The sequence below is a fragment of the Papilio polytes genome, unplaced genomic scaffold (genome assembly GCF_000836215.1).
Source record: "Papilio polytes unplaced genomic scaffold, Ppol_1.0 DF822733.1, whole genome shotgun sequence".
Taxonomy (NCBI): Eukaryota; Metazoa; Arthropoda; class Insecta; order Lepidoptera; family Papilionidae; genus Papilio; species Papilio polytes.
In genome coordinates this window covers 235,796-253,060 of record NW_013526471.1, presented here as the reverse complement: position 1 = coordinate 253,060, position 17,265 = coordinate 235,796, and the positions used below count along the sequence as shown (strand labels likewise).

The 17,265-nt window shown below is 36.0% G+C and overlaps 3 protein-coding genes and 1 pseudogene across 3 annotated transcripts; 2 read left to right on the top strand and 2 right to left on the bottom strand.

Moving 5' to 3' along the window:
• Nucleotides 1-448, bottom strand: part of LOC106105761 — a 2,788-nt pseudogene extending 2,340 nt beyond the window's left edge.
• A 1,677-nt stretch (nt 449-2,125) lies between these two features.
• On the bottom strand, nt 2,126-3,351 carry LOC106105639 (serine protease inhibitor dipetalogastin-like). Its single transcript, XM_013286064.1, has 2 exons — nt 3,336-3,351; nt 2,126-3,264 (listed from the first exon to the last, which is right to left on the bottom strand). Exons 1-2 carry the CDS (start codon nt 3,349-3,351, stop codon nt 2,126-2,128), a joined length of 1,155 nt encoding a protein of 384 aa, XP_013141518.1.
• A 2,761-nt stretch (nt 3,352-6,112) lies between these two features.
• Nucleotides 6,113-8,382, top strand: LOC106105758 (cytochrome P450 6B6-like). Its single transcript, XM_013286195.1, has 2 exons — nt 6,113-7,831; nt 8,160-8,382. Exons 1-2 carry the CDS (start codon nt 6,373-6,375, stop codon nt 8,330-8,332), a joined length of 1,632 nt encoding a protein of 543 aa, XP_013141649.1. The 5' UTR covers nt 6,113-6,372; the 3' UTR covers nt 8,333-8,382.
• Nucleotides 8,383-15,090: 6,708 nt separating this feature from the next.
• Nucleotides 15,091-16,931, top strand: LOC106105707 (cytochrome P450 6B2-like). The gene is made up of 2 exons (XM_013286134.1): nt 15,091-16,453; nt 16,665-16,931. Exons 1-2 carry the CDS (start codon nt 15,091-15,093, stop codon nt 16,835-16,837), a joined length of 1,536 nt encoding a protein of 511 aa, XP_013141588.1. The 3' UTR covers nt 16,838-16,931.
• Nucleotides 16,932-17,265: the final 334 nt, after the last annotated feature.

Sequence of the window (17,265 nt, the reverse complement as noted above, 5' to 3'; positions counted from 1 at the left end):
GCTACTGAGCCCCACCGCCACGACAAGGCGGGAACCGTTGGTGGGGAGGAGTCATGCGCTGCCTCAACAACTTCCAGAGATCTCCTTCGGCAAGAAAGAGATTTCTTGCTAAAGGCTCAATAACCGTTTTGTGAGTGTTGATACCTCTCATGTGAAAGTGTCCAAAATCTGAAACGAGAACCCGTTTCACCATTTCCGGATCTCTTATAATAAGCTCCGGGCTGGTCGTTCGGTAAAATCCTACGACCCTCTCCTTCGGGTACTTCCAGTACATTTCTGCGCCTATTTGTGATGTACTTTTCTTCCATAAGTACATGCGCGATTTATTGCCCAAAAATGGTACTGGTGTGTCATGTTTGATTCCTCTCTTCTCCCAATACTTGAAAGTTCTTGTACCGTACAGGTACAAGGCGACACACAGAATGAATATCGTAATTAAGGTAAACATGACTTCATGTATGCCCGTATCCAAATGACCCATTAGCTAATATTTATATATACTAAAATCAAATAAAATAGATAAGGAAACAAGGTAAAAACAAAAATGACATTGCTATAATTTTTAACTTTACGTGAGGTTGAAACTCTTACAAATGTTCTGATTATGTTGGTAACAGAAATTTGTGATGTATCAACGTTAAATCCTCTAAAAGATATTGTTATCATTATTATTTTATTTATTTATTTATTGTAATTAATTTACAACTACAAACATCTATACAGAGAAAAAACAATAAGTACCCCTTCCGGCATGCAATACAATAAGTAAAAAAGCAGCGAAACAAACATTTGGGAACATTTACATAGGTATTTAGGTGTATACCACAACACCATCATATGGTGATAATTAAAAGTTTAACAAACGTTATTCAAGGCTCAAAATCGTCAGCTCATATCTTTATATCTAAAATTGTGTTCCGTATAGCGATTTGTATGTTTCCAGCAGCAAAGGTATCTGACAAGTATTGTTCATAGTTATAGTCCAACGGGGATATCTAGCCATGTGAAATAGCCCTTTCTATAGGTTGGTTCTGTTACAAAAAAAATAAATCTTACTCCATGCACAGAAGGGCGTTAGTAAGCGATCATAAACATAAACATAAACAGCGTATGTGTTCTTCAGACTATCTTATACATCTATGAATTCCATCGAGATCCGTTGAGTAGTGTAGGCAGCAAACTCTGACAAACATCCATTTATCCATTCATCTAAACTTTCGCATTTATAATATGTTAGGAATTTAATTTGACTAAACACAAAGTTTCAATGATTAAATTGTTCTTAGGTTAGGTTCTCTGAGGTTTTTTTATGCGTATTTCTAAACAATTAGACAAAATGGAGATAAAATGGAAGGTGAAAGTTTGTTCAAAGTTACGATTAGGTAATGTTATAAAAGGTACGGAAAATATTAATGAAAGGACAGATAATACAATAAAATGCTAACAAACGATAAGTATTTGGGACTTTGATCAGCACGATTATTACAAATGTTATCTATGCAGATTGAAACTGGGTGATATCATTGGAATTAGATTATGATAAAGTGTAACGTGTTAAAAATAAATTACGTCATGTTCCAAAAAAAATATTATATAATTTCCTCAATAACTTTATTCTTTAACGATGTCGGAGTCTCGCGAATAGGCTTCGTTTTAAAGGTGGACATTTTCTAGTTCTGCATCATAAGTATTCATCTGAGATTCGTAATCACGCAGCGACAGCAGATCACCTCAAAATACAAAAGAAGTGGATTTGTTCACAAATCACAATAACGTAAAGCCTTTGTGAACAGTTTTGATAAACGAAACAAATTTCATTAGTTCTTCGCTGTACTGAGATTTATCTTTATACAATGTTCTTATTCCTTTCATTTTCTTTACTAAACAGGGATTGCGATATTTATTGATTTTGATTTCTCGTCGCTTTCTTAGTTTGTGATGTTGAAGTGTCAGCATTGCCGGGTTTAGCGCTACCAGCGGCCTGGCCGATAGCCCAACCACGCTCAACCCTAACGCCAGCTCAGAATGTCAGCCAATATTTATGTGATCATTTCACTCAACGAGTAATTTAGATATAAAAAAAATCTTACATGCTTAATATATCAATATCTACACATTGGTACAACTACATGCATGATTCATTCTTCATGACTTGTATTCCCTTTAAGCCCTTCGCTTCGTTGCAGTCAGAAAAGCATTTTAACCAACAATAGTTCCAGTAGGTGGCGTAGTCGTCTCCACATTTAGGTTCATAAACATCGGAACAATGATCGCACACACATTTGGAGGACGTATCTTCACATTTTCCTTTATACAAAATACCAATTTCTTGAAAACCTTTTTCATTTCTTGCTCTGTTCTCGCACTTTAGAATGCAGTCGTTTTCGTAGACATTTCTGTCTGTTCCACAGATTGGGTCGTGTGTCGCCTCACAAATGCAACCGACGCATTCTCCTTTACCCAATTCGGTTAAAGCTGGTTGTCCTGCATTATATCGCTTCAGATTCTCGCAATCAAGGCTACATTTATTCTTAAACGTAGTGCCGTCGCTAGCACATACGGGATATTTAACATCGGTACAAACGCATTCGTCACACTTACCGTTGTACAATGGTTGAACTCCCTGTTGCTTGTGTGAATTACACGCATTATTTTGACATTCCAATTCGCAAGGATTGTCATAAGTTTTCCCATCGCTACCGCACACTGGTTGATAAGTGGTAGGGCAGGAGCAGCCGTCTCTGCAGGCGCCCACGTTCTTGAGCGTGATCTCCGGTAATCCAGAAGCTATAGTGTTTCTACTGGCACAGTTGAGTTCACATTCATTTCTATAGAGCACCTCGTCGGATCCGCACACGGGGGAGGCGATCGAGGGGCAGTCACACGGAGGGCCGAGGCATTTCTTTCTATAGGCAAGGTTAATAATCGATAGGCCACATTTAATGCGATTTTGGTTAACGCAATCTAACTCGCATTCGTTCGCGTACGTCACACCATCGGTGGTGCAAACGGGTAAATTGACATTTTGACATTTACATTCTTTACAATAACCATTGGTTTCGTAGACCGCTTGTTGACCTTTGTATCTGTTATTGTCATTACTGTATTTGAGTATACATTGGTTGTAATAAGTAAGTCCGTCGGAGCCGCAAACAGGGTTGTATCGATAGGAGCAGGGGTACACAGTCTCGGCGGCCGGCTGGTACCAGCCCTCTACTGCGCCCGCCGACGCTGACACCACGCATTTCAAAATCGCTATGAAACCTGTTAAATATGAAAATAATTTATTAGTCAACGTACAAGAAAATTAAACGTTTTAAAAAAGCAAACATTACCAATATACGTCTTCATGATCTATCAAGAAAAACCTTTTCCAATGCTTTGGAGGAATTTCGTCGATCCAATTTTATTTATACTTCATTTTGTGATAATATTATCAGTCGGTTTAGAAATTGCCTTCTTATTTAACTGAGTCAAGGAATTCAGAATATTGAGCGTATCTTAATTGAATTGTTAAAAAAAAAACATCAGTTCCTTTGTATTTGGCTTTACTTGTTATATTTACATACACATACAAACGTAGGCATTATCAGAGATAACTTTATCATAATAACATTTACTGTTGGAAATAAAAAGTACATTGACTAGTGGATATACAGAAATAAATTAAAAAAAAAGAATTGGTTTTCATAGTAAAATTTTATACTAATAGAAAACTGATTCTACAAAGGCCTTATTTAAGTCCCTTTCTCTTTACCACTCTTTTCTTACAAGGAGAGGATGGGAAGGGGAAGTGGATTTGACGGAGGAGGATATACATAGGAAGGGGAAATATCCTCTTTATGTGCGTCTCCCCCTCTGTCGGATAAGGGTAGGCAACGCATCTGCAGTTGCGGATGTCAATGGGCAGCGGTCGCTTTGCTATTTTGGCGGATTCAGGTGGCCGCTTGCTCGTTTGCCACCTTATGTTATAAAAAAAAATATATATTTTTCTGGATCATAAGGTGGCAAACAAGCAAGCGGTAACCTGAATTCACCGAAATAACGAAGCTATCGCTACCCATAGACTTCCTATCCATCCACAATTACAATCAATCGACAGAGGAGCGTCTACAGGTCTTGAGTTCGAATCTCGCTGTACCAATGTGATTTTCGAATTTTTCGAATTTTCATATGTACATAATTTAGCCGACGTTCTTACGGTAAAGGAAAACATCGTGATGCAACCTGCACATATCAGCGAAGAAATTCAAAGATATGTGTGAAGTCAACCAACCAGCAGTGGGCCAGCGTGGTTGACTATGGCCTAGTCACGATAACTTGGGTAAATTCCAAGACCCTCGGTGGGGACTTTCAGTGAGCTTGTGATGATGACAGAGAAGCGGTATCAAAAAAAGAGGAAATTTCCCCTTCCTATGCGTTCACCACTTCGTCAGATGTGTACGAAATACTATTATATGTACTTATTATTAATTCATTGTTTTCAAACTCTATAGCAGGTGTTTATGTAAAAAGCATAATTATACATATCAGATAACACATACTAATCTTACTTGTTACTAATGTTTATGATATTTATTGCCTAGTAATAATATTACTGAACAGTCATGACTACGTCACGAGATCAACCTTTGTACAAATATATTATAGAGGTTCTATTACGGAAGCTTGCGTTACAGTTGTAAGAACGATTTCATAAAGTAAACTGTACGTCTGGTAGGGGCGCTGCATTAATCTAATACAAAATTATTGTCGTAGTCGTTACGAAAAAGTTCTCGCGAATGTTCGCTATATGCCCCCTGTATGTCTATAGGTCTGGTAATTGTTACCGATAAATTAACCATAAAATCCTAGAAATTGTATACCGCTGTCACTCAGGAATTTAAATTGTATTATACGTTACAATAACGTTCATGTAGAACTTACAAACAAAGCCACCGTAGAAATATCTCGCTATAAACAATGAAGATCTAATACAAAACGTAGTAACCTTTGTTAATGTCTGTTGTATGCTTCTGTTTCTTGATTACACAAATTTTAGTTATATCTTTGTGTCAATATTACCGTAGTTTTAGGAATATTTTAAATATACTAAACATGAACACTAAAATTTATCGTAAAGATCACAGAGATACTACTCATATTGCATAATAGTTACATTAAGACGTAACCTTAAAATAAATGAAAATTAAGTTCTTAAGTCTTCTCTTTACCTGTAGCCTAGAGACAGAGAAAATTATGTCATAACACTACACATAACTAACACAAAATAACTAACTAATCAACGAGTCATATACTTTTTTAGCATTTCATACTTACTTAATTTTTAAGGTTAATGCAATGTTCTTCTGTATATCAAATTAGTTACTTACAATTACATATACATGCATTTACATAAACGTATGATTCCATTATCTAACTTTGCTGCTTTCGTATTGTTGAAAAAACTGATATGGCGGGTAAACATTATCAGTAGTTACTCACATACACACTAGATGGCTCTTGCTAAAATTATTGTTTTTTTGCAGTAGTTACTTACATACACGCTAGATGGCTCTTCCTTAAATGATTGGTCGTTTGCAGTAGTTACACACTGACACGCTAGATGGCTCTTTCAAACAATTGTTGGATTTGTAACTTTCTTTTGTTTTAGAGTCAGCAACATCTAATATACGATTACGTTGGCTCGCTCGGTGCTCTACTACGAGCACACAGAAGACAAGTGTAAAGTAGAAGTAATTTCGCATATCGTTTGATTAGGGTGCGTGTGGGAGACTGAATTTTGGCACCTTCTCCTTTCTAACCTGTTTTGATAGGGGTAATATCCACTTTCTGTGCATTCCCTCTATTACTTTTGCATAGATGGACTGTGGTCACTAGCCACCTTCACCACTTTACTAGAATTTGTAATCTAAACTGCTGAACAGATCTCGATGATATTTGGCATAGGGTAGGTGTAGAAGATAGTCTGGAATCTAGATCACATAGGCTAATTAGTTATCATTTTACTACCAGGCGGACGGAGTCGCGGGCGAAAGCTAGTGTTTATATATTTTGTAAACTAAATAAACCATTTTTAGTTTTCACACATTACCAGATCTTGATTCGCGCGTGACCTGTTCAAATTATTAATTGATAGCTGATATTTATCACTAGTGGTCCGTCCCCGCTTTGCACGGATGGACGTTCGGTTTTAATAAGTTTTTAGCAATGTATAATTTAAAATCGGTTACGCGTTGTTAATATAGCTTTGTGACGGCAAACGATTTGAGAAATGGTGCTATAGGTTTTGATGTTGTTACATACATAAATACAAATCGTTCCTCTTTATAATATGAATTAGTATAACATTTGATAATAATAATATTGTACATGTTTGTCTCCAACTTGTGTTCTGTTATCGTCAGTTTATCAGCTTTCGGGCTATATAAATTTACGTTCTCTTTGTTAACTCTCAAACCTTCCACCATGTTGACCCTGGCTGTGGTATTTGTGCTGTTTGTCGCTGTGTACCTGTACGGTACAAGAACGTTCAAGTATTGGGAGAAGAGAGGAATTAAACATGACAAACCGATACCATTTTTCGGCAACAATTCGCGTATGTATTTATGGAAGAAAAGCATGACACAGATTGGCGTAGAAATGTACTGGAAGTACCCGAAGGAAAAGGTCGTGGGATTCTACCGCGCAATGCGCCCGGAACTTGTCATAAGAGATCCAGAAATTATAAAACGCATCTTCGTTTCAGACTTTGGATATTTTCACATGAGAGGTATTAACACTCACAAAACGGTTATTGAGCCCATGGCTAAAAATCTTTTCCTCGTTGAAGGCGATGTTTGGAAGTTGTTGAGGCAGCGCATGACTCCTGCGTTCACCAGCGGTAAACTGAAGGCGATGTTCCCTCTCATTGTAGAGCGTGCTGAGCGCCTGCAGAATCATGCAATCAATGCACCAACGACTGGCCGAGTTCTAGACTCTCGGGAAATAATGGCGCGGTATACTACTGACTTCATCGGTGCTTGCGGTTTCGGTTTGGAGATGGATTCTCTCAGTGTAGAAAATTCATCTTTTAGACAACTCGGTATCGATATTTTTAAATTTGAAGTTAGTCTAATTGTCAAACAAATGCTTAAGGAGATGTTCCCCGAAGCGTGCAAACATTTTAAAGTATTTGGTAAATTAGAAAATGACGCGAACGCTCTTGTCAATAATATCTTAAAGAAAAGAAATTATGAACCGTGTGGTAGGAACGATTTTATCGATTTACTTCTTGAATGTAAGAAAAAAGGAAAAATAGTTGGACAGTCTATTGAACTGACAAAACCGAGTGGTGCGCCTGAAGAAGTATCTTTGGAATTAACCGACGAACTTATGGTGGCTCAAGTTATGGTCTTCTTCGGTGCGGGTTTCGAAACATCATCTTCTTCTACGAGCTACACTTTACATGAACTCGCATACAATCCTGAGGAACAACAAAAAGTACAAGAAGAAATCGATAGAGTTTTGGCGAAATATGATAACAAGCTATGTTATGACGCAGTTTCCGAAATGAGTTACTTACATTGTGCTTTCAAAGAAGGGATTAGAATGTTCCCATCGTTGGGTCATTTGGTAAGAAAGTGTACTCGTAAGTACACATTCCCCGACATAGACCTTACGATAGACGAAGGTGTGTCGATATATATACCTGTGCAGGCGTTGCACATGGATCCACAATACTTCGATGAGCCAGAGAAATTCAAGCCAGGTCGTTTCTTAACTGATTTCATTAACCCAATGACAAAAAATATATATCTACCGTTTGGAGAAGGTCCCCGAGCATGCATCGGTAAGTTCATTAATTTTTTTTTACGTTTTCACCAGTTCATTTTTTAGCGTCCCAACGCTTTTTGTCAGCAACATCTGTTTTTTGATGTGTTACATAACTAATACATATAATATATTCTATCATTTTCGTTAATGATCGTAGAAACATCAGAACAAAGGTTGCAAAATGGACAGAAGTTAAAAAGGTTAAATTAAAACTTCATTTGGTTTTAGTTAAGCTGATTCTGTATAAGAAGGTCGACTTATGGTAGAGCTAAAATTTTTTTGTTACGCTGTCTACGTTTTTTTATGTAAAAAGTCAGACTAAATCAATAAAAACATTATTCCAGGCGAGAGACTCGGTCTGATGCAGTCTCTGGCGGGTCTGGCGGCGGTGCTGTCGCGCTACTCGGTTGAACCCGCCCCAGAAACCTTGCGCTGTCCCAAGATTGATCCCACTTCTAATATAGTTCAAAATGTTATTGGCGGCTTGCCTTTAATGTTTAAATTGAGGAGTAAGTAAATATATTGCACTTAGTAGTTGTATAAAATTTGTTTTGAGAGAAGATCTTGGTTAATTTGAATAAATTGTAATAAAATTTAATTGTATTTATGGTTTATGACCATTTTTTAACTTTAACTTTATATAATTTAGGTATTAAGGGTATAGTTTACGTATTTTCATTGGCTTTAATCAATAAAAAAAATTTAAAATATGTTTGTTTTTGACTCTTTTACTCTCCTTAATTTAGATGTCGTCTTTGTCCCTTTGTCCTTTCCATTCTTTCCTCCCAAACGAAGAGTTTAATAAAATAAGTTGTCGTTTGATAATTGCAACGTTAGTTTAAATGTAAAATTTTGATGATTTTAAACGAGAGTCCAAAATTTCACACGATATAGCTTGTATTCATCATGACTACACAATTACACAATCTTATAATATACTTGAGTCATCGGTAATCATCATTCAGTACACTATCTTTACATAGCATATTTTGTATTTTTCAGATTGATATGTGTGATTATGTAGTTAATGTGTAAATTAAGTTTTATGAATAAATTTAATAATAATAATTAATTAAGCACTGACGGAGTCGCGGGACCTAACCTCCAATCGCACGACCTTGAAAAAGTCATATTTTGACCAATGGAGCATAAACTGCATGGTTGAATGTCGACATGTTAAAATTTAGAATTTCCAGTAAAAAACGTCACGTGTACTGATGTAACAAGTTATAGTTATTTGCTGATTATGGCCATAAGCATGATGATGCTAATTTTCGATTACTAGTTATTGTTATTTCTGTACAAAAATGTAAAGCTTATCTCGAATTCATAACCTTTACCCCACGCTTCATCTTTTCCTCTTCCTCCTTAAAGCTGGCGGTGGCCATAGATCTTTGGTATAATGAACTGGTCCATACGTGTGTTTAGTTCTTTAGACATAAAAATCTCTCAAGATGCACTGCTGGTGTCGAAATGGTAGATGTGGACTGAATGTAGTTATTCAACAGAGGCTTCTTAAAAAGAAATAAAAAAAAAGAATAGGGAATATGCATGTATTTTTTTAAATACATGCATACTGTCCTATACGCGGTTGTTATTATAATAACAATAAAATACAGCGTTACCTGTTGTCGATACAGATTATGTTTAAAAAAAAATAAAGAAATATGCAAATAGACATTTAATGATTATCCTAAAATAAGTACGTGAGCGCTCACTTGTGATTGTGATAAGGTTGGTATAATAGTTTCCGCTCATCTATACAAATAATAAAATTGGATTGTCTGTATACAAAAAAAAAATCATATTTCGTGAAGATGGTGTATGGCGACGCAAATGTTTTTTTTATTTATACGCGGCATTTTCATGTCAGCAGATTTTTTGCGTAACCTGTAGTAATGCTTTCATTTTGTTAAGATTGCAGTCGAGTTGTAGAATTTTGGTAAACAATAAATATCTAAACGTTTATTCATGACTTTGTTCGCACGAAATATACAAAATAGGATCTACGTAGCCTGCGTATCCTTTCAGACTATGTTCCACTGTGCTAAATGTCGTCAAGATGCATAAGTTCATAGATACGTAGTAACCAACATCCATCCAAACATTCTCATTAGGCAACTAATATTATAAATGTGAAAGTTTAGATGGATGGATGGATGTTTGTTAGAGTTTGTAGCCTAAACAGCTGAGGATTTCTAGGAAATTTGGTACAGGTGTAGAGTATAGTCTGGAAGAACACATAGGCGACTCACTTTTGTTTTTTTTTTAATTCCACGCGAACCGAGTTGCGGGCGAAAGCTAGTAACTACATATTGTAAAAGAAGGCATGTGCACAAAGTATGAATCAAGCAGCGGAACATTTATTGAAGCACGCGTCAAGGTCATAGGGGCCGCTAGCTCAACTGCGTTCCGAAAATAAAAGATTAGCATAACAACAAACGAAGATCAAGGTCAATGTGACACTGGAATAAAGACATTAAAATAATATATAGACAAGGCATAAAGAACAAATTTTTATCACCGGTACTTTCTCTGAAAGGTACTAAATTATCAAGTTTAGTACGCCACATTGCGTTCTTGTAATGACATGTAATAAATCATTATAATAAGCTCCAATTTAAATATTAATATTAAATTACACCTACTGGTAATTAATTTAAATAGTTGACATGTGATTTTGAGGATCTATTAATAGATGGCGTTAGTGATGATTATATGAAAATTTTTTCAACTATGCCTCCTCTATATATTTGAATCTCTTAGATTAAACATATGTTTTTAGACATTTAACCCGTGTCTGTCATATTCCGTCGAGTATGCAAATGCATACAACTTCGATTATTTTTGTCTGTATGTAAGCATTGCGAATGGATATTACAAAAAATATTTTTTTATCATTTTATTGTAATGATACGGCGATATGTTTATCAGAGTAAATTGTACAAAATAGTCAATTCATTGTATTTGGAAGAAAGTTACTGTGAATATCCGAAAACGGGGTTATTTTAAGATTTACCGGAAGAAACGTTTAGAAATTAACTATGCAATTATGTTTAAAGTCCAAAGGTTATGAGATTTTCGTATACTTCGTACACTTACTATTATTTATTTGTTGAAAGTTAATGTTTTCTTTTAATAATGATGTACATAATAAGTTATGGAAATTTCAACGGTTTGAACCGTTATTACAGAAACGGTAGCTCCTTTAATGAAAGTAAATAAAACATTTCATATTTAATTTTATGGTCAACAACTTTGTCTAAAGAATTTTTGTTGTGTTAATTCGTGACGTTTATGCCGATAATCTAGAGTTGCGCCAATTCTATAGCACGGTACTAACTTTGTTCCTAACATTACTAATTCATAGCTCTGTATGAATATTGTACCTTAATTTCTATTGACAAGACTATAGGTGGTTAGTAAATCTTACGTTTGACCGACGTTCGTACTTTTACAGCTACATGATTATTGCAATTTTTTATATAATTACTCAGTAGATACGCGATAAAAACCAAAGTGTAAAGTAACACGCAACGATGACATGCTAAATGTGTTTTTAAATTAGAAAAGAAGATAAACCACTCATACTCGCGTATGAGTGTTGCATTCTAATCTCTATCTTGTTAAATTTCATATAACGACCATTTTTGTATATCACTTAAATTCATTTCGTGCTTCGTTCTGTCTCTGCTTTATTAAAGGAAATAAGAGGGACTGCGACATGTTGCCAAATATGTATTATATGCTTGCAATTAAATAAATGCCACCAAGGCCTTTTCCTAAAGACATTTAAATATTGGTCAAGGCAGAGTGAGCATTTTTTTTCTCTGAATGCCACTGTCACTTTTCTAGTTTATTACGCCATCTCGTATCCATTCTTAGCTTCATCTTTTGTTAAAATAAAAAAAAAATATCAATAATATTGACACGTGTTATCGATAGATGGCGCTGCTCTTAATTATGTAAAAAATGTTTCAAGTGAATTGTTAAAGTGCTGCCGCTATATATTTTAATCTCTTTGCCCTCTCCGAATAATAAAAACATAACATCGTAGAAATAAACCCTTCAAAATCAGTCGAGGTGTTACTTGCGCTTGCGTAACAGTTTCGTACAAATCACATCTAGTTGGTATGCATTAGATTTGTGCAGCGCCCCTACCGGGCAAATAGTACACCAACAAATCTTATAAACGTCGATGACGTAGTATACACTAACATGATACTGCGCTGATCGCACAACTGTTGCAAAACTAAAAATCGAGTGGCGTGTTTACCTCCCTATAAGCTCATAGAAATCTTAACAGTTATTTCGTCAAATACAGGCACGTATGTATAGTCAAAGAATCAAATTCGCTTCCCACTTACTACCGCACGTAGTATGTGAAACTTGGTGCTGCTAATATAGAATTATAGTCAAGGTCAGCGTTAGGGTGGACAGTTCCCCTAAGCGCTAGCGCTAGTAGCGCTAAATCCAGTATTTTGATTGTTGATTAATGCTAATGTTTTATTAGACCGAGGCAATGTTCACCCTCAGAGCCCCACTGCAATGTCAGATCGGACACTACTCACGATGACTTGTGGAATCTCATTGACGCAATTTTGGACTTTGCTTCGCGATTACTTTGCTGTTTCATCAACGTGATTTGTAAATTTCTAAAAATATCAAGCATTTTTGTAAACATTTTTAAGTACGTTTTAATTTAATGTAATTGTTTTTTATTTTATTTTATGGTATATTGAACATACTATGGTTGCTATATACCTAACTATGAATTTAGTCATAAGTAAACACAAAAAACGACACGGTATTAAAAGTACCAATTTTCTATTAATATAACGCCCGGCAAATATCTTGAACAATACATTTAGTTGCGCACAAGTCAATTTTTGGGTCTTTTTGGCGGGGCAAGTGGGGGGATGCGTACGCGCGCTCTCTTGCTATTGGTTAATCAGTCGACCTTTGCGTCCCGCTTCTTTCCCCATGTTCCGTTTACTTCCGAATACACTTATCTCCAATTTTATTAGCCCAATTTCGCTGTTACTTATTTTCGGTAATAATTGTTTATAATTTTTTTCTATTGTTATTATTCTTGAGTCTCATTTGTTTATTATTGTTAAGTTTTATTTGATTGTTATTGTTTTGACTTTTTATGTAGAGTATGCCACGAAAAAGTAAAATTGTTCTAAAGAGACAAGTCAGGAAAATAGTATATGATATATATTGTTTCATGAAACAAGAATCATCTAAAGAAATTGCACTAGCTGTTTATGCATGTCTGTCATATTCTTAAAATTTAAAATTTAATTTTTTCATTCCTAATTAATATAAATACTCAAAATAGGTCAATTATTTTGTCTAAAAGTGTATGTGCGCGAAACTTCCCCCACTACGCCGCTTTTTGTTCAAGAAGTTTGCCGGGCGTTATACCATAGTAGAAGAAGTGTATTATCTAAAGTTTCAATGAAAAAAATTACAAGTTTTGTCAATTTTATAAGTTTAAAATTTTTACTAGCTTTCACCTCGAAAGTCCGTCCGCTTGGAATTAGAAAAAAAACAAAATCGTGTGACTTAAATGTTATTCCAGACTATGTTGTACAGCTGTGCCAAATTTCATTAGGATCCGTTCAGCCATTTATCTACAAACTCTAACAACCATACATCAATTTTTCCAAACTTTCGCATTTATAACGTTAAGTACTCGTATGTTTTTATTTCATAGTGATGAATTGATACATTTTACATGACCTAATTTAGGCACCGCAGACTGTTAGCACTTGACTATAACCTTTAGTGATATATTCACTAAAGGTTATAATAGGTAATTGAGAGTAATTTACAGAACTGTGGCACCCCTTTCTGACAGACGCCCTGAGCGATCACCGATCCGCCGGATCCGGATAAGACTTACCAGTGTTAATACTTATATTCACAATTCTTATTTAAACTTATATTCAAAACGTTTGGCACCTCTGAAATATTTTTCAAGATAATCTCTCGTCCGTTTTGTTTTTCCCTGTCGTTCAATTCATTGTGTTTTGGCTGGAGATAAGATAAATTAAATTTTTCGCGGCTTTACTTGTTAAACGAAATAATTTCATCATGAAATAGTTTATTTTTTATAATCATCATAAATTTTCCCTACGGAGTGTAGTCCACCGTATTGTGCTGCTCTTCCATACATTTCTATCAGCCGTCATATCTGAATCCACTCCTTTCTTAAGCATATCCTCTTACACACAATCCATCCATACTTTCTTCGGTCTTCCTCTACCTTTGTAACCGTCCACATTTAATCTTAACACTTTGTGGTTTATGTCCCCATCGTTTCGTAGCATAACATGTCCATACCACGCTAACCTTTTGCTTCTCGATTTCTCCACCACTGGCGCTACTTTCAAACTTCCTCTATATACACATTCTTGTAACACCAAACATTCATCTTAACATACGCATCTCAGCCACATTCAATGTCCTTTCATCTACAACTTCGGTGGCCCAACATTTAGATCCATAAAATACTTATGATGGACTTGTAGATCTGTCCCTTAAGCTTAAGAGGCATACTTGGACCACAAGTCACACCAGTAACCTGTCGCCATTCCATCCAACCTACATTTATTCGGCTTTTCACGTCCCGGTCAACGCCACCGGCGGACTGGACTAGAAAACCGAAGTACTTAAAATCGAAGCAGGTCGGTAGAAGCAAACCATTTAATTTTTCTTTTTTAATGATATTTTGAGGCAAAGGCAAGTGGTAGTTAAATACTAATCAAGTTTTTTTTTAAATTCTGTTTTTTTAACATCAGTTTGTATAGCGAAAATTAATTAAAAACGGCTCAACTCACGCTTTGTTCCTCCGGTGACGGCACCGACTAGTTTCGGATCCCCGAAGGATGTCTCAGTTTGTATAGTTACAATAATTTATATGGTGTTTAAGGATCCAAATAAAATAACGTTTACCGTATAACTAGGTAGCAAATCTTAGGTTTTAGCAGATAATTGGACTTACCCGAGTTCGTACTTTTAGAGTAAAATATATGGACATTTTAAAGATTAAGTTTTAAAAATCATTTAAAACAAACTACTATTTTCGTAGCTAATTTTTATTGCTTTAAAATGTTTATCAGATGTTGTGTGTACATGTGGTGTGGTGTATATATAGTGATGTTATCATCTTTGTTGGCATCAATTGTCCTTATCACTTCTCTATCGGTCTGCGTTAAACATATATATTTCCGGTTAATTAACATATTCGCATAAGTAAACGGAATCATGTTAGCTGTAGCTCTTATAGTCGTGGCCGTTGTCGCCGTGTACCTGTACGGTACGAGAACATTTAGATATTGGGAGAAGAGAGGAATTAAACATGACAAGCCCATTCCGTTCTTCGGCAACAACTGGCCGATGTACTCCAGAATGAAGAGCATGTCAGAAATCGCTACTGAACTGTACTGGAGGTATCCAAAAGAAAGGGTCGTGGGCTTCTATCGAGCAACACAACCGGAACTAGTGATCAGAGATGCAGAACTCGTGAAGCAAGTTCTCGTGACAGACTTTAACTATTTTAGTACACGGGGCTTAAATACTCATAAAACTGTTTTGGAGCCATTGTCAAAGAATCTGTTCTTTGCCGACGGCGACATTTGGAAGTTATTGAGACAACGCATGACGCCTGCATTTACAAGCGGAAAGCTAAAGGCGATGTTTCCACTCATCATAGAACGGGCTGAACGCTTGCAGAAAAATGCAATAAATGTACCGCCAACTGGAGGTGTCCTGGATTCCCGAGAAATAATGGCACGCTACACTACTGACTTCATCGGAGCGGTCGGCTTCGGTCTGGATTCAGATTCATTGAGTGAAGAAGATTCAGCTTTTAGAAGACTCGGCGTCGAAATTTTCAAATTTGACGTTAGTCAATTAATAACACAAATGCTCAAGGAAATGTTTCCTGAAACATTCAAGCATTTAAGAATTATGAAAAAAATTGAAAATGACGTATTTGCTCTAGTCCGAGGTATATTGCAAAAGAGAAATAACAAACCAAGTGGAAGAAATGATTTCATCGACCTACTGCTAGAATGTAAGAAAAAAGGCAACATGGTCGGAGAATCTATGGAAATAACAAAACCTGATGGTACACCTGAACATGTATCGATAGAACTATCTGAAGCTCTAATGGTTGCTCAAGTGTTTGTGTTCTTTGCTGCTGGCTTCGAGACCTCCGCTTCTTCTACAAGTTATACTCTACATGAACTGGCTTATCATCCAGAAGAGCAAATGAAGGTGCAAGAAGAAATAGATAGAGTTTTAGCGAAATACGACAATAAATTATGCTATGATGCAATCAATGAAATGAATTATTTACGATGCGCTTTTAAAGAAGGTATCCGAATGTTTCCTTCGTTGGGTCACTTGGTGAGGAAGTGTACTCGGAAGTATACATTCCCGGACACGGACTTAACAATAGACGAGGGAGTATCGATAGTCATTCCAGTACAAGCTATGCACAAAGATCCTCAATTCTTCGAGGACCCCGATAAGTACCGGCCTGAACGCTTTCTGACTGACTTCATCAATCCAATGACGAAGCACATATATTTGCCTTTTGGTGAAGGTCCTCGAGCATGCATTGGTAAGTTAATTTACAAAATATAGGTATATTAACCATCATCATTTTTTATATGTTTTTATTACATAAATGGTGAGTAAAATAAATGAACATCCTGAGTCTAAATACTGCCTCCTAGTCTTAACAGTGTTAAGTCCGCGTCGGCATTAGCCGCTACTCGAGGGCTTAAAATAATGATACAATAAAATAACATAAATATTTTTAATAATTCCAGGCGAGAGACTCGGTCTGATGCAGTCCCTGGCCGGTTTGGCGGCGGTGCTGTCCCGGTACACAGTGGAACCCGCCCCGCAAACGCAGCGCCATCCCACAGTGGATCCCACATCGAATATAGTGCAGTCTGTCATCGGTGGCATACCTTTGATGTTCCGTCCGAGGACTGTGTAACAACCGATTACTTACAAGAACCCTATTCTACTGCGATATTGAAAATTCTGAAGATACTAGTGCAAAATTTATATACGATAAATAAAAACTACGGTGTGGGAATCAAATATTTTGTGGTATTTACAACTTATTTCGTTGATTAGGTTTTACCCTTGACAAGAATCAGTGTTAGAATTGAAATAAAATGTCTGCAAGAGTTAGTGAAATTGCTTAAATAGCTGACCAGATTCAGATTGTTATAGGCATGAAATCATTATAAAAAACAATCAGTCAACTCTAGGGTAAGTTAACGCCACGCTAAAAGACTTTTTAGTCTTTTGTAATACATCATCTGCCCACTCCACACCCACCCTTTTTTTTGTTGAGGGATAATACACTTACGCACCCCTTTTTTTTTTTTTTTTTTTTTTTTTTTTTTTTTTTTTTTT